The 15,256-nt window shown below is 39.5% G+C and overlaps 2 protein-coding genes across 2 annotated transcripts; both read right to left on the bottom strand.

Annotated features, from left to right (window-relative positions):
• Positions 1 to 1,981: 1,981 nt before the first annotated feature.
• Positions 1,982 to 2,545, bottom strand: LOC147609896 (cytochrome P450 734A1-like). Its single transcript, XM_086787077.1, has one exon. The coding sequence runs from the start codon at positions 2,435 to 2,437 to the stop codon at positions 2,018 to 2,020; it is 420 nt and encodes a 139-aa protein (XP_086643203.1). The 5' UTR covers positions 2,438 to 2,545; the 3' UTR covers positions 1,982 to 2,017.
• Positions 2,528 to 4,298, bottom strand: LOC147609895 (cytochrome P450 CYP72A616-like). The gene is made up of 5 exons (XM_086787222.1): positions 4,193 to 4,298; positions 3,516 to 3,685; positions 2,993 to 3,231; positions 2,781 to 2,902; positions 2,528 to 2,685 (listed from the first exon to the last, which is right to left on the bottom strand). The coding sequence occupies exons 1-5, from the start codon at positions 4,296 to 4,298 to the stop codon at positions 2,528 to 2,530; spliced, it is 795 nt and encodes a 264-aa protein (XP_086643348.1).
• Between the last annotated feature and the right edge of the window lie 10,958 nt (positions 4,299 to 15,256).

Genomic DNA, 15,256 nt, shown 5'->3' with positions numbered 1-15,256 from the left:
CCCTTTCACCACATTACTCGATTTATACCTATTTCTTTTCTCTTTCCTTAGCATATTTATCCTTGCAATTATGCTTTCTAGAGATTCATTTGTATATAAATGCACCAAAAAATCATGCATATTATCAAAATCTGATGCACATAGTTCAGCAAATGATATTTTTGAGGATTGAAGATTCTATTTTTCTTTGCAAGAGAAAATTATTGCAGACTGCATCTATAAGTGCGTCTGTAATCACATCTATAAGCGCATCTAATTTCAAAGGAACTAGACGCATTTATAGACGCGACTATAGACGCAAACATAACTTATGCATCTATAAGAGCATCTAGTTTCAAAGAAAGTAGAGATGCTTATAGACGCGTTTATAGACGTGAGTATAGACGCCCTCGTAACTTGCACGTCTATGCAGCGCGTCTATGCTTGCTTTATGTTGGAGTGTTAGAAATCACTGGGGACTGCCTCGCAGGCACTCCGGCCCACAATCCTACTCGAGGCACTATGTCCTCTCGGTAGAAGAAAAATGCACCCTCTTCTATGCAGATCTCGACATGCAACAACACTCCCTACGAGAGTAGCACAACTAGAGTCCAAACGGGCATGAATACTCCTAAGCATGGAAAAAATCTCAATCTGTTTTCTCTCCAATGCGTTGGTCCTTGCAAACAACTAAGCTATGGAATCCCTCGAGATATCCATCTCTCCCTCTAACTCCACATCCATGGGACGAATATCATCTCCATAGGCATCCTCATCATCGAGAAGATCATCCTTGAATTAATTCTTACAGTTAGTGTCATCAGCTTGTAAGGGCTTCTTGTCCACTAACTCCATGATGTCCGTCATTGCGGATGGATCTAGGGGGTCATCTATAGACAAGGAAACATCAACAACGATGTCAATGGGAACATCCATGGTCCCTCAGGAACCAGAAGGAGATTGTGTCATCTTGGTCTATGAGCGCTGGAGACGCGGTCTCATCCATATGAGAGAGAGAGAGAGAGAGAGAGAGAGAGAGAGAGAGAGATGGTGGTACGTCCAAAACTTGCTACTAATGAGAGAGAGAGATGGTGGTACATCCAAAACTTTGCTAATGAGAGAGAGAGACGCGGTCTCATCGATATGAGAGAGAGAGATGGTGGTGCGTCCAAAACTTGCTGCTAATGCCAACATTTCCGCTTCCTTGCGTAGCCAGGGTGGTACACCAACGCCTTCCACCTATCGAATGGCAACGCACAAGAGAGGGAGAGAGCGCGAGAAATCTTTGGTTGTTGTTTTGCTCAGAGGTTCATGCCCAGTGTCGTTCAAGCTTCATGACCCCCCTTTGCTATTGTTGCAGGTGACTATCCGCGCATGGGATAAAGATTCCTCATACAGGAGAGAGAGGGAGAGATAAGGTGACACTCCTTCCTTGCTTTTGCTGGTGCGCTTTGCTCTGTTGGGCTCTTGTTGCTTGAACCTTCTCTCAAGCACTCGATCTTGCGTGGGCAGGCTGCCAGTCGTTGGTTGTGTTGCGGAGTTGCACTGTTGGTGCACCGTGAGCCATTGTTGGGTGGTGCTCACTTGACTAAAGGCAATATGGCATGCTGTTGTGCCCACTGCTTACAGTCGACGAACAGCATGCCAATATGGCTTGCTGCTGTGCCCATTGCTGATAGTCGACGAGCAATCGCCCCCACTTATCGGTTGCTTCTGACAAGGCGAGAGAGCACATGGCTACTCTCTCTCTTTCTTGCTCTCGTGACCACGTTGGAGAGAGATCCCCCAGCTACCGTCACACTGGCTTGCGCTTCCTCCTTCCCACCACCGGCTTCCTCCACAAAGTCGGGCCAGAAAGAAATAGATAAGGTGATTTTTCTCTTTCCACCTTGGGGGCTACTGCACATGTTGTACCACCATAAACGTAGAGACGTGATATAGGGAAACTAGCATGTTTTTTATTATTGTATGAGGCCGAGTTACATATATAGATCTTGCATGATGTTGCATGAGACGTTTGAGATCTACCGGCTGATTTTTAGAGCTTTTCAAAGATGAGAGGCATTCCAAATTGCGGCTGCATGATTAAGACAGTGGTGGGGGCATGGCGGTAGTTAGGGGAGACGCGGCAACTGTAACGTTGCAAGATGGAGGCGAGCACCACTTTGGCCTCGAGCATGGCAAATGTCTGCCCTATGCAGCTGCGTGGCCCCATGGAGAATGGCATAAAAGCCCCAGCCACTGCACTTGCCTTGGCAACACCCCCTCCAAACCTCTCAGGACGAAACTCGTTAGCATCCGGACCCCAATACCGCTGGTCATGGTGCCAAGCAATTATTGGCACTACCAACGTCGTCCCTGCTGGGACTTCGATCTTCCCCAGCTTCATATCAGTGCCTGCTTTCCTAAGCATGGCCACTACTGGAGGGTACAATCTCAGTGCCTCATTCAGCACCATACCTGCCTGCAAGCAAAGATGCTTTGTTAGCCATTACATTCTCAGTTTTTCTTGTTTTTCAAGCCACGGTCAACTAGGCTGATCATCTGATCATCTGCCACTTACCAATTTTAGATGGTTTACCGACTCGGCTGTCGGTAGCTCTGTTGTCCCGCACACCACATGCACCTCCTCCCTAACACGCCATTCCGGACTGCTTGCAAGCAGTAGAAATGTCCAAGTCAGCAGCGTTGATGTCGTCTCATGCCCTGCAAAGAAGAAGGTCTTGCACTCATCAATGATTTCATCAATCCCTGGAGATCTCCCTTGTTAGCCGCCATCATCAGGCCAAGCAAATCGTTGCCATACATGTCTCCACGACCAATATCAGAGGACTCTAGGCGCTTTTCAATGAGTTGGCCAAGGACCTTGGCAATTCTATTGCTGAGCTTCCAGCGGTACCGATTTCGCGCAGTTGGGAGAAATCTGCCTCAAAGAAAAGTCAAAAAGCATATGTTTAGAGCATTCTGGACATTGAGAACTGGAAAGCCATTAATTCTGCTCTCAGCTTCTCACCTTGATCCAGGGATATATACAGTGCGATTGACCTCGTCTAAGAGCATCTGCTGCTCATGCTGCATTTCAAAAACTTGCTTGCCTTCTGTGAAGCTGCTCCCAAATGCAGTGTGAGCAATAATATCAGCTGTCAGAGCTCTAAAGTCTGCATGAACATTAATCTCCTCTTCTTTCTCCACTCGGGCTTCCCATTTTTCCATCATTGCAACCGTACACCCGGCCATCGTAGGAGCCATGGACTAGTGTACATGATCCCAACCATGATGTTAGGCTCAATAAACCCTTGCATGAAAAGGTATTCACAATGTTGCACTCCAGTCACCCTCAAAACACAAGTGATATAAATCAGATAATTTTATTTCATATGTAATGTCACATGCTATGTGTCATCTATGTGTCATGTATAATGGCATACGTTATGTGTCCCATGCTATGGAAAATGTTATGTTCACATATCATGGCAGACGACATGAATCTTATCGCTATCACAGAACTTGCTGCATATATTAGAAGTTGAGGCTACCTTCAGTTTCTCAAGAAAGAAGGCTAGGTTCATGATGCGTCGATGTTGAGCCCACTTCTCGCTCTCCAAAGCCAGCAGCCCATTTCCCCCCAAGTCTCTAGTATCAGGCCTTGCACGATTCTTCTGATAATGCCCAGATTTGTTGGACAATATTTCCTTGGCCTGGTCCTCTTAGGATGAGTCGAGCTTCAGAAGCAAACCAATGCACAAAGAGCTCACCTGTCATGATAGCAAACCAGCAATAATAAGAAAACTGTGTATGTGCATGTGTGTGTGTGTGTGTAGAGGCTAGAGCTGAGGGGTGTGTGGATTATAGGAACATTGAGTTATGGACACAACTTTGGACTATCAAACATCCCCCTATTTCATGAGGTCTTGAAGCGATGAGATTCCTATTAAGAGACTAAGGTTATGTAAAAGGGGAGGAGAAGGGTGTGAGTGAAGGGACTTAAGGTCCAGCTCACCTATTTAAAGGTGAAGCTAGGAGGCCTTTTGTGTTGAGCAAGAGGCCTAGTTGTATTAATAAACAACTTAATAAACAAGATATTTTCTTGTATTCTTTGAGTAAATCTCCTCCACATATCTCATACACCACGTTTTATCTTGAGCTAGGTTGTGTGGTGGAAGTTCTCCATTTTTTGAACCTTTTCTTCTCAATCTTCATAGCCTCTCTGCACCAGCCATCAGTGGAGGACGTGGGGAGGGCTGTAAAAAGTGTTTCAATGTCTGCTTTCTTCTGGAGAAATCATCCTCAGCTAAAGGCGCTTCAGCCCAGCTATTCATAGTGGCGATATGCGCGTGGTACAACTCGGCATTGTGTTTCTTGTAGACAAGTGCGTTTTTCAATAGCGTTGAATGTCGTACACGAATTCACCTTGTGTGGTGTCCTTCAAGCTACATTAGCTTAGGGCTTTTGAAGCACTAAACCTCACAGGTCCACAGCTCAAATCTCAGCTGAAATGAAGACGTAGAAAGCTCGTGGGAAGGAAAAAACCAGGTGCCTACTACTGGTTTTTCCATGGAAGCTTACTCAAGCTTTTATTAAAAGTGTTCATAAACACTAATAAGTGTTGATTAACACTAATCATGCTATTAATCTAGCAACGGAGAGCCTCTTAAGAGTTTTTTTAAACACTAAGTGTATTCGTGAACACTAATGGTGAATCTAATCACCAGTACAAGTATCATTAGATACTAATAATATGTTTTTAAGCACTAATAGTGTTGCTAAACACTAATGGTAATTTTAATCACCAAAGAAAGTGTTCTTTAACACTAATTAAGCTCTCTCAATGAGTATTGATGGTTGGGCACAAACCCTAAGTGCTAAACCATAAGCTTAATTACTTAAACTCCTTTTTTAAGAAACATCCTTGACTTGATTAAAGGTTGTTGCACTCTCATAAGCCTTTCTCTCTCTACTTAAGCCACATCATCACAAATTTCTGGTTTTTTCTTCTTTATAAATCAGCCCATTACTCTCTAATATTCTCCTTCAATAACCAATGTCAAAGGACAACACCCAAATCAAGAAGTTCTCGGGAGAGGGCTTCCACACTTGGCAAGTCTTTGTCAAGTACAAGATGATGTCCAAAGGTTTTTGGCCATTCATCTCCGGCACCAAGGTTATTGATCAAACTAAGGCTGAAGATACTGAAGATGATGAGAGGGCATAAGCCATCATCATGCTTCATCTTGATGAGGCTCTCATTCACCATGTGACCAGCTTCCGACTACAAAGGAGAAATGGGATGAGCTTGATAAGCTCTATGGAGCTCGTGGTAAGAATTCCAAGATCTCACTTAAAACTGAATTTTTCAGCTTGGAACTCAAAGAGGGAGACGGCATTGGAGCCTTCATCTCTCACTTGAAGGGCCTTATAGCTCAACTTGATGATCAGTGAATGCGAGAATGGATGAAGATGATATAGTGGCTGTTTTGTTAAAAGGAGTCAAGAAGGAGTACCCCACCTTAGTCACCACCCTGAAGAACATACCTAATCCCACCCTTGAAGGAGTCATTCAATCTTGTCTTTATGAAGAAAAGAGGCCAAAGGGAGGAGCTGAATCTTTAAATGCAACAACTTCATCAAATATCGAACAAGCTTTGTCACATCAAGTGATCAAAGTAAGATGTGTCCATTGCAAAAAGGTGGGTCATTTGGCAAATAATTGTTGGATCAAATATCCCAACAAAAATGTAACAAGTGTAAACAAACGGGACATATCACTTCTAAATATCCTAACAAAGAGTCAGAGGGCTAACTTTGTATCAGCCTCTCTAACTCCACTGATGAGAAATTGTTTTAAATCTCAATGTAACCACACCTATATTCCTAACCCTGTACGCCTAATGTTATAAAGGCATCCTATGTCCAATACCACCTATTCTAATTATTTTCATAGTTGGTATTGAGGGGGGGTATTAAGAGACTAAGGTTATGTAAAAGGGGAGGAGAAAGGTGTGTGTGAAGGGACTTAAGGTCCACTAGCTCACCTATTTAAAGGTGAAGCTAGGAGGCATTTTGTATTGAGCAAGAGGCCTAGTTGTATTCATAAACAACTTAATAAACAAGATATTTTCTTATATTCTTTGAGTGAATCTCCTTCACATATCTCATACACCACGTTTTATCTCAACAATTCCTATCCATATCTAACACTGTGGACTTGTAATAATTGGAGGTTATTCAGTGAACAATATCAATTAGTAGATGGGGGTTGGACTGAGTGAGTCCCCAATGATGGTGAGTAATGATGAAGCCATATTACAAGCCAGCAAGCCGTCAATAAACAAGCAAATAAGGAGAAGCAACCAACTGAGAGTAAACCCTACAAGGTCAAGGAGCAAAAGAAGAAGAAACAAGGAAGTGAAGAGGGCAGCCCTTCTCAAGGATGACCAGGAACTAGAGGAAGAAGATGACAAGATGAGACTCGCCACCTATTGTTAAGATGCTTGCAGGCCCTATTTACGAGTTGGGCAGGGTGACAATTGAGAGTAATATCTATCTGATAGTGTTAAAAGAAAATGAAGCTTATAACTGTATGTTTTGGACCAGTTGTAGTAGTGGGGCAGGATGCGGGGGGCGATGTCATGGGAGAGATGAGGCATGGGGAGGGAGCGGGCATCTCTGCCGATGGCCACAAACTCTGGGAGGTTGCCATACAGGAAGCGGCCGGGCATGCACTTCACCCCCTGCGCTTCAAACATCTGCCTGATGCGCCGAGGCCGCCACCACATGCCTACCACCACGCTCGTCCACAGCGTGTAAACAAGCGGGGTGCCCAGCACCACCAGCAGCAAAAGCACTACATCACAGTAACAGATCTCGGGCAGCGCAAATCCCATCGTCATCTCCGCAAGCGTGGGTTCAGAGCTCACGTTCATGATGATGGCTATCTACATCAAACATTAACATATACATAATATGAATTTTTTCCACCACCACATATGTACATGATATATGCTATAATTTCTTCCTACTATCCTTATCTTTATTGCATAACGAAAAGTTCCTTCATGAAAAAAAATGCCTATGTGGGTCAAAATTTACACCCATAGGCTATATGATGTCTTGCTTTAAGATTGTCCTGCCAAAAAAATATTCCAATTTTCTACTCTTTTAACATGCTTAGGTTTACTCAGAGCCTCCATAGTTACCATCTTCTACATATATATGTGAATAGAAGTCTACCTTTTCACACCTATAAGTTGACCTTTTTAATCTCTTAACATTGGTTGTATATCATGCCCACTATTAATTGCTTATATATAATAGAGCAAATAATTACATCATACACACTGTCAAGGTAAGTATATACTAAAGGCTTTGTTATTTGGGTCTAGAAATAGACTCAAGGATAATATTTTTTGAGTGCTTGTCAAATAATGTGCATATTTATGCATAGTGGTAGAATTTGTCCCAAGAAAGTCCATTAAAAAAAGTGTCTTACATTCATGAAATTTATAAAATAAATTTTTATTTGAAAAAGATTGATATTTCTTTAAGTTATATAGACTCCTATGTCATTTTGTAAGTCAAGTTTATTTTTATGTCACAAACAACAGTAGTTTATAAATCTACGAAGGTCACACGTGTTCTCAGTCGTCTTGAAAAAAATAACAAAATTCATGTAATTTTTAAATTTATATATGGAATTCTAGATGTGTTTTCAAAAAACTATGTTTTTAAGCCATTTTTGAGATTTCACATATTTTGAGAGGGAATCTTTTTAGGTAGCCCTCGGCAGCTACCTATTTTGCTCGCAACAGTGTTTTAGCATATACAAACTTATTGAACCCTCAAATTGGCATATGGTATGAAGCACTTACCGAAACCACAAATGTCCAATCTACATTTCGCGTGTCTTGCTCAATGCCCTCAAGCAAGGCATAAGTGCCATATTTGAATGTATCACTCTTCTCTAGCTCGGTGGCCTGGTGTCTAGCCACCCTCTCCTGTATACATGAAAACAAAAAATAAATAAAAACATACAACTATACACTAGTTGGTATACAAATGAGAGGCTACAAAAATCATGGATACTTACAAAATACTCATAGAATGAGTCCCATCCATTGCTTGCGAGGTGCAAGCTCCCCATTCTCTCTAGTCGCTTGGTCGTTGCTCCCTCTTGTTGTGCATATCGTTGAGGGTTTTCTTCGTGATTCCTCATCCTATTTCTCTTGGTCACAAAACCAAGGCTTTCTCCCCCCGTTTTCACTGCTTGGGTGACATCGAACCTCTTGTGTTTCATACAATCTCTCATGGGATCGTAGATCCACTTGTTAGGTACTTCCTTGCTATCGGGGAAAGGCTTGAACTCATTCTTGATTTGATTAACAGATTCTTGTTTTCTTCTCTGATGGGAGGTGGATGAATTTGGTCAGAGTGTCATGGGCAACCACTATGCCACGTCATAGCTCCCTCACATGATTCCACATCACATAACCTACATCATCAAGCATGATCTTCCCTTCCCACATCGTGTAAAGTTGATGATCTCCACTAGGGAGAGGGCTACTACCAAAACGCCGACTAGATCGACGCGATGCGATGGGGGTGTCGGCCACACTATGTATGTGTAAGGTCCCCCGTCCCCGCCATGCAACGGATTCTAGGTGCTAGCAACGGAAGTAGCACTTCTTGCACGGGGCAAGGTCCCACACTCGGGGCCTCGCGCACGGATATCCGGACAAGAAACTAATCCGTCGGTCTTTCCAAAACCAAACTCGAAAAAACTTCCTTTGCCCGGAAAGCACAGGCGATTCCACCGGATATCTTTTCCCTAACGTAGTCAAAAGCCTTAACTAACTGAACTGATCTGACCAAACTCGTAAGTTCCATAGTCAGATCAAGAGACAGATTGCACTTGGATCATAGAGACCAACGCTTTTTTCCTCATCGAGAGGCACAGCCGTTGATTCTTTTTCCATAGAACAATTTTTGTCCCGGATTTACTTCATCTATCGAACTAAACAGAAATTGAGTCCCGATTTACCGATCCATCCAGCCTAACCCCATCCAGTCCCATGGGTTAGCCAACCATCCAACCACTGTAGTGATGGGATCCAACTTGGAATTTGGTTAGGTTTTGTCCCAGGTACCAGGGAAAAGAGTTCCCAGGCCCCCTAGCCGGAAGTTCATGCAAACACAAAACTAGTCACACCACTTACACACCCAAAATGAAATTGCCTTTTTCTCAGGAGCATCAGCTATCTTTAAAACAATCTTTTAATGAAACCATTATATCACTGATCACAATCCTCCAAAATATCCGACTGAATCTTAATTTCCGGTCATTCCTTCAGCAGAGTATCTAGGGCATCATTGGCAACCAGAACGCTCACCACCTGTCCACTCAGGGGCCTTTTCCATAGTTCCTAGCTCATAGTACTCGGCAATAAAATCACTTATAAAAATCAAGATGGAATCTCTGTTGAAGATCAGCAAGATCAACCAACAGATCCATATAAAAGAGCCATGGTCTCATCCGTTGAGGACCAGCAAGGTCAATCAACCAGATCCATGCCCGGTTTCAGAAAACAACTCTTACTCCTTGTTCCAATATCTTCCACGATGCACGTGTGGGTATCTTTGGTGACCTAGAGCCCGAGCACCGTATGGTCAACACCCTCTAGGATCCTTCGCAGGTCACCTAGCGCTTCACTCATAGGCCGCTTCCTTGGTCCCTTATCCACCGTACCGGAAGCTCACCATTTAAATCGAACCGAGGCTGGTCAAGACCTCGGTCGACCTTGTTACGCGAGACGTCCTCCATTGACTCTCCGTTAGCAGTAACTTTATCAGTTAGGTCTCCACGACCTTAATCACAAGATGGTCAAAATGCTTCCCCAGCATTCTTGACATAAAAGAGTCATTTACAAATACAGTTTCTATAATGAACTCTCGTCTTTCCACATTATCCCTCATCAATCCACATTACTTATTCCACATTCCATTCATATGTGTACTCATTCTTATCCAATCACATCATTTTTTATCTCATCACCTCAGATTCATTCACATCACATATCATTTATTCACATGCCATCACTTCTCATCTATTCACTCATATCGACGTCACATCATTTCACATACACATTTGCATTCATTATTCCACATACACATCCACATTCGTACTTCCACATCCATACATCCACATCCACATCCGCATTCATACATACACATCCACATCCACATCCACATCCACATCCACATTCACATCCACATCCATACATCCATTTTCACATCCACATTCATACATCCACATCCACATCCACATCTACATCCACATCCACATTCATACATCCACATCCATCCACATCCACATCCATCCACACTTCCATTTCCACATCCACACATCCACATTCACATTCATACATCCACATTCACATCTACATCCATACGCATATCCACATTCACATCTACATCCATACATTCACATTCATATCTACATCCATACATCCATTTTCTCATCCACATACATACATCCACATCCACATCCATACATTTACGTTCATACATCTACATCCATACATTCACATCCATATCTACATTCATTCTTCGATCATTTTCATCTATCTAATTTATTTCACATCCTCATATCTATTTATAGAATACAAGAGAATTCTTATTTTTGATATAAGATTTCTTTACGCATCTGTTTATGCATAAATTCCATTTTAAGGAGAATAATACTTTCGAAATAAAAATCAATCTTTTATGCATCTTCCTATGCATAAATTCATTTTAAATGAGAATGACACTTTTGAATTCAAATTCAATCTTTTATGCTTCTTCTTATGCCTAAAATCAAAATTGATGAAAATAACTCTTTTGAACTAAAAATAGATTTCTTTATGCATCTTTCTATGCATAAAATCAAAATTGATGAGAATAACACTTTTGGATTAAAAATAAATTCTTTATGCATCTTTCCATGCATAAATCCAATTTAGTAGGAATTACACTTTTAGAATAAAAGAATTTCTCTTATGCATCTTATTTATGCATAAAATCATTTATGATGAAAATCATACTTTTAATATAAAAAAATATATCTTTTATGCATATATTTATGCATACAAATCATTTATGATGAAAATCACTCTTTTTAATATAAAAAGAATTTCTTTTATGCATCTAATTTATGCATAAAATTATTTATGATGAAAATCACACTTTTAATATAAAATAATTTCTTTTATGCATCTAATTTATGCATAAAATCATTTATGATGAAAATCACACTTTAGTATAAAAAATTTATCTTTTATGCACCCATTTATGCATAAAAATCAATTATGACAAAAGTAACACTTTTATACTAAAAATAATAATCTTTTATGCATACTTCTATGCATGAAAATCAAATACGATAAAAGTAACACTTTTATAATTAAAAAAATAATCTTTTATGCATGAAATCAAATATGATAAAAGTAACACTTTTATAATTAAAAAAATAATCTTTTATGCATACTTTTATGCATGAAAATCAAATGTGATAAAAGTAACACTTTTATAATTAAAAAAATAATCTTTTATGCATGAAAATCAAATGTGATAAAAGTAACACTTTTATAATAAAAATAATAATCTTTTATGCATAAAAATCAAATATGTTAAAAGTAACACTTTTATAATAAAAATAAATTTTGTTAAAAGTAACACTTTTATAATAATTTCTTTTATGCATCCTCTTATGCATAAAAATCAAATATAACAAAAGTAACACTTTTATAATAAAAAAATAATCTTTTATGCATACAAATCCATTTTGATGAAAGTAACACTTTCATAATAAAAGAGAATTATTCCTTTGTGCATAAAAATCTATTTTGATGAAAGTAACACTTTCATAATAAAAGAAAATTATTCCTTTGTGCATAAAAATCTATTTTGATGAAGGTAACACTCCCATAATAAAAGAACATTATTCCTTTATGCATAAAAATCTATTTTGATGAAAGTAACACTTTCATAATAAAAGAAAATTATTCCTTTATGCATAAAAATCTATTTTGATGAAAGTAACACTTTCATAATAAAAGAAAATTATTTCTTTATGCATAAGAATAATAATAGTCAACATGCATCTTCTATGCATGAAAATGACCCTTTTAGAGTATAGAATTGATAGGAATTACTCTTTTAGTATAATAAAAGATAATTCTTATTTCCAAAAATTTTGCCATAGCCTCCTTTGTATGGTTGACTATTTTTTATTTTTTCCTACTTAATTTTGTCTTAACAATTAACTCTAATTGATTTAAAATAATCTATACTAATCAAAATTCACTTATAAAAGAGAAAACATTATAAAAAGTTTAATTCCAACAATTTTCACTTAACTAGGATAAAGAAGGGTTGATTCTAAGAAGTTTCGATCAAGGCATAACATCCATTTATCACTTCAAACAATCATAAACATTAGAAAAACATAAAATCAATAAAGAAAAATACAAGAATGTCTACTTACATAATTTCTTGGAGCTTTCCTTTGGCTTGATGGTTTGAGGGTTCAATTCTTGTTTGTAACAAGAGTGGCCACCAATCTTTGGAAGAGGGAAATGTTAAAAACTAGTGAATTATTAATAAATTCACAGTTCTTGGCTTGGGAGGAGTAGAGTAACAGTGCATAAAACACTATTAAGTTTCAACAAAGGGGAGGGCTTCTATTTATAGGAAAAAGTGAGCCTCTAACCAAGCCAACTAATTCTAGAATTTTCCAGATCAATTTGGTCAATTTTTGACCATTTTTGGGTCAGTTTTGGTCACTTTTTGGATCTAGTTGAAACAGGAGAGAGGAGAGATGAAAATATCTCATTATTTGGGAGTTTAAAACTCATTCAAGCATGTGAAATAGGCACCCTCTTCATGAGGGAAATTTTCCCATGCAGAGGTGTCAAAAATGCATCATTTCATCTAAATATCTCTCTTTTTTAACTATTAACCTTGTCCTTAGTCAACTCTTCATCTTATGTGAGTATTTACTCATTTTTGGGAGATTTTTCTTTTTTTCTTTATTTATATCCTCCCTACATTTGGATGAATCTTATTGGTCCATAGGAACCTTAATTTAAAATTTTGAAAAAATCTTCACCCCCACGATAATGCCTCTTGAACAGATTATACTTAATTTCTAATGCACCTTCTGAAAATCTTTTTGAGCTTCTATTTCAGGGGAACTTATTTTAATAAGATGAGGTATTTTTCTATCCAAAAATATTTAAAATCTGAATATTATCTCTCTAGAATATTTTCTCTCTCTAGGCCAAAACAGGTAGAAACAAGATCTTTTATATTTCTGAAGAGGGGAATGAATTACAGGGGAGGATACTGGACATCCTGAGGCTGGGGGAGGAATCTTACAGTATGGGTAGACGCTCACCTGGAGGTGCATCCCTGGCACTACCACCACAACAACCACCACTACCCCAACAATGCAAACCACCACTACCACAACAACCACCACTACCCCAACAATGCAAACCACGACTGCGGTTGGAAGAACGGCCCGAGGGTGGGGGCGTTTGAGTAGTAGGGGATGGTATGGGTGTGGGTGTGAACATGGTCGTGGTTGTCGATGGGCCTCCATCTGGTTCTCCATGGATAAAATAGGCTCCATGGTGCTTGCTTTAAGGGTGGCTTGTGCAATGAAGGAAAAAAACTGGTCAACGCTCATGACACGTGGGATAGGTGGGCCAGTTGGTTGGGAAGTAATGTCAGGGGTGATTTCTCGGCTATATATGGTGTCCTCCATCTACATATGTGCATGGATGTGGTTATGTAGGTTATGCAAGAGAGTATGAACATGTGACAAATATATTTAAAAAAGAGCAAAAGACTAGAAGGCTTACCTTTGAGATTAGGGGGTACAGTTGTCAGAGTTAACGCATCACTAATCAACTACATTTTCAAAGCATAAAATCAAATAAATATGGAGAGATTAGGGAGAGGAAAAAGGGGCTTACCTCTGAGAGATTAGAGATAGATGGTAGAGATATGCAACTTGCAAAAAAAGAACCCAAAAAAAAAGATTAAAACACTATGCAAGTGTAAGAAAACATGAAAGCAAGAAAGATGGTGGAGTAGAAGAGTGTAGGGATGTAGGAGAGAGAGAGAGAGAGAGAGAGAGGACAACCAATAGATCATGTGGGGGGTGGAGATATGCAACCTACAAAAAACCCCCAAAAATAGATTAGAACACTATGCATCTATAAGAAATCATGAAAGCAAGAAAGATGGTGGTGTAGGAGAGTGCAGGGAAGTAGGAGAGAGAGAGAGAGAGAGAGAGAGAGAGAGAGAGAGAGGACATGCAATAGGTCATGTGGGGGGGTGGAGGTGAACTTACCTCCTCCACAAATGACAATTCACACACCAACATGGAACTCTCTGCTCATAGTATTTTTGTGCTTCATCAGCTTCATACTGCACGGATCTAGAGAACATCACAGAAGTTATCAATGGAGACAAGGATACACCTCCTCACCCTATCACAGGACCTCGTAGGCATGTTAGAGGAGGTGGTGTACTAGAGGATGAGTTGGAACCTGTTTGACATTGGAACAAAATAAAAATTACAATAGCTAATCCTTCAAGTCAGTTATGTATGAGTTTGTAGTAAAAGTATTCATAGCATGTTCATTTTTTTGCATCAAATGAACTGATAAAGTATTATCTCTAGTTGTAGTCTATATAAATGGACTCATTGTTTATTGCAACCTATGTCTATGTGATATGAAATTCGGTGACAACTTGATGGGTGGATGTTTCACAATTCACAGTTATTTTTATTGTAACTTCTTGGATGTGACTTCAAAATGTGTAGGAGATATTTTGCAGTGGCGGAGAATACCCACCCCACTAGTATGCATCCTAAGTTGTGGAGGGCCTTTTGACCGCAAGAGATGCAACTCAGGACACATTGGGATCAATAGTAGGTATGCAATATTTACTCTCTAGCTATGTACTAATGTCTATCTTACATCTTATGTCTATTTACTCATGTTTTTTGATTCCGAACATATGTCTATAGAATGTAGCATGAGCTAGGCTACAGGCTAGGCATACATCACATCTTGGTAGGATGTGTATAAGAAGAGCTTCATTGCCACTTTTGTATGTTCACATTTTATCTTTGATGTGCATGTAGGTATGTATCATATGTTCTTTATATCAACCCAATAACTCATGTGGTTTTTAAATAACAGGTGAAGGACTATGGTCGTGATCC

The sequence above is a fragment of the Cibotium barometz genome, chromosome 50 (genome assembly GCF_041138505.1).
Source record: "Cibotium barometz isolate CiBa-2024 chromosome 50, ASM4113850v1, whole genome shotgun sequence".
NCBI lineage: Eukaryota > Viridiplantae > Streptophyta > Polypodiopsida > Cyatheales > Cibotiaceae > Cibotium > Cibotium barometz.
The sequence above is the reverse complement of the archived record's forward strand: the minus strand, read 5'-3'. Positions and strand labels throughout refer to the sequence as shown.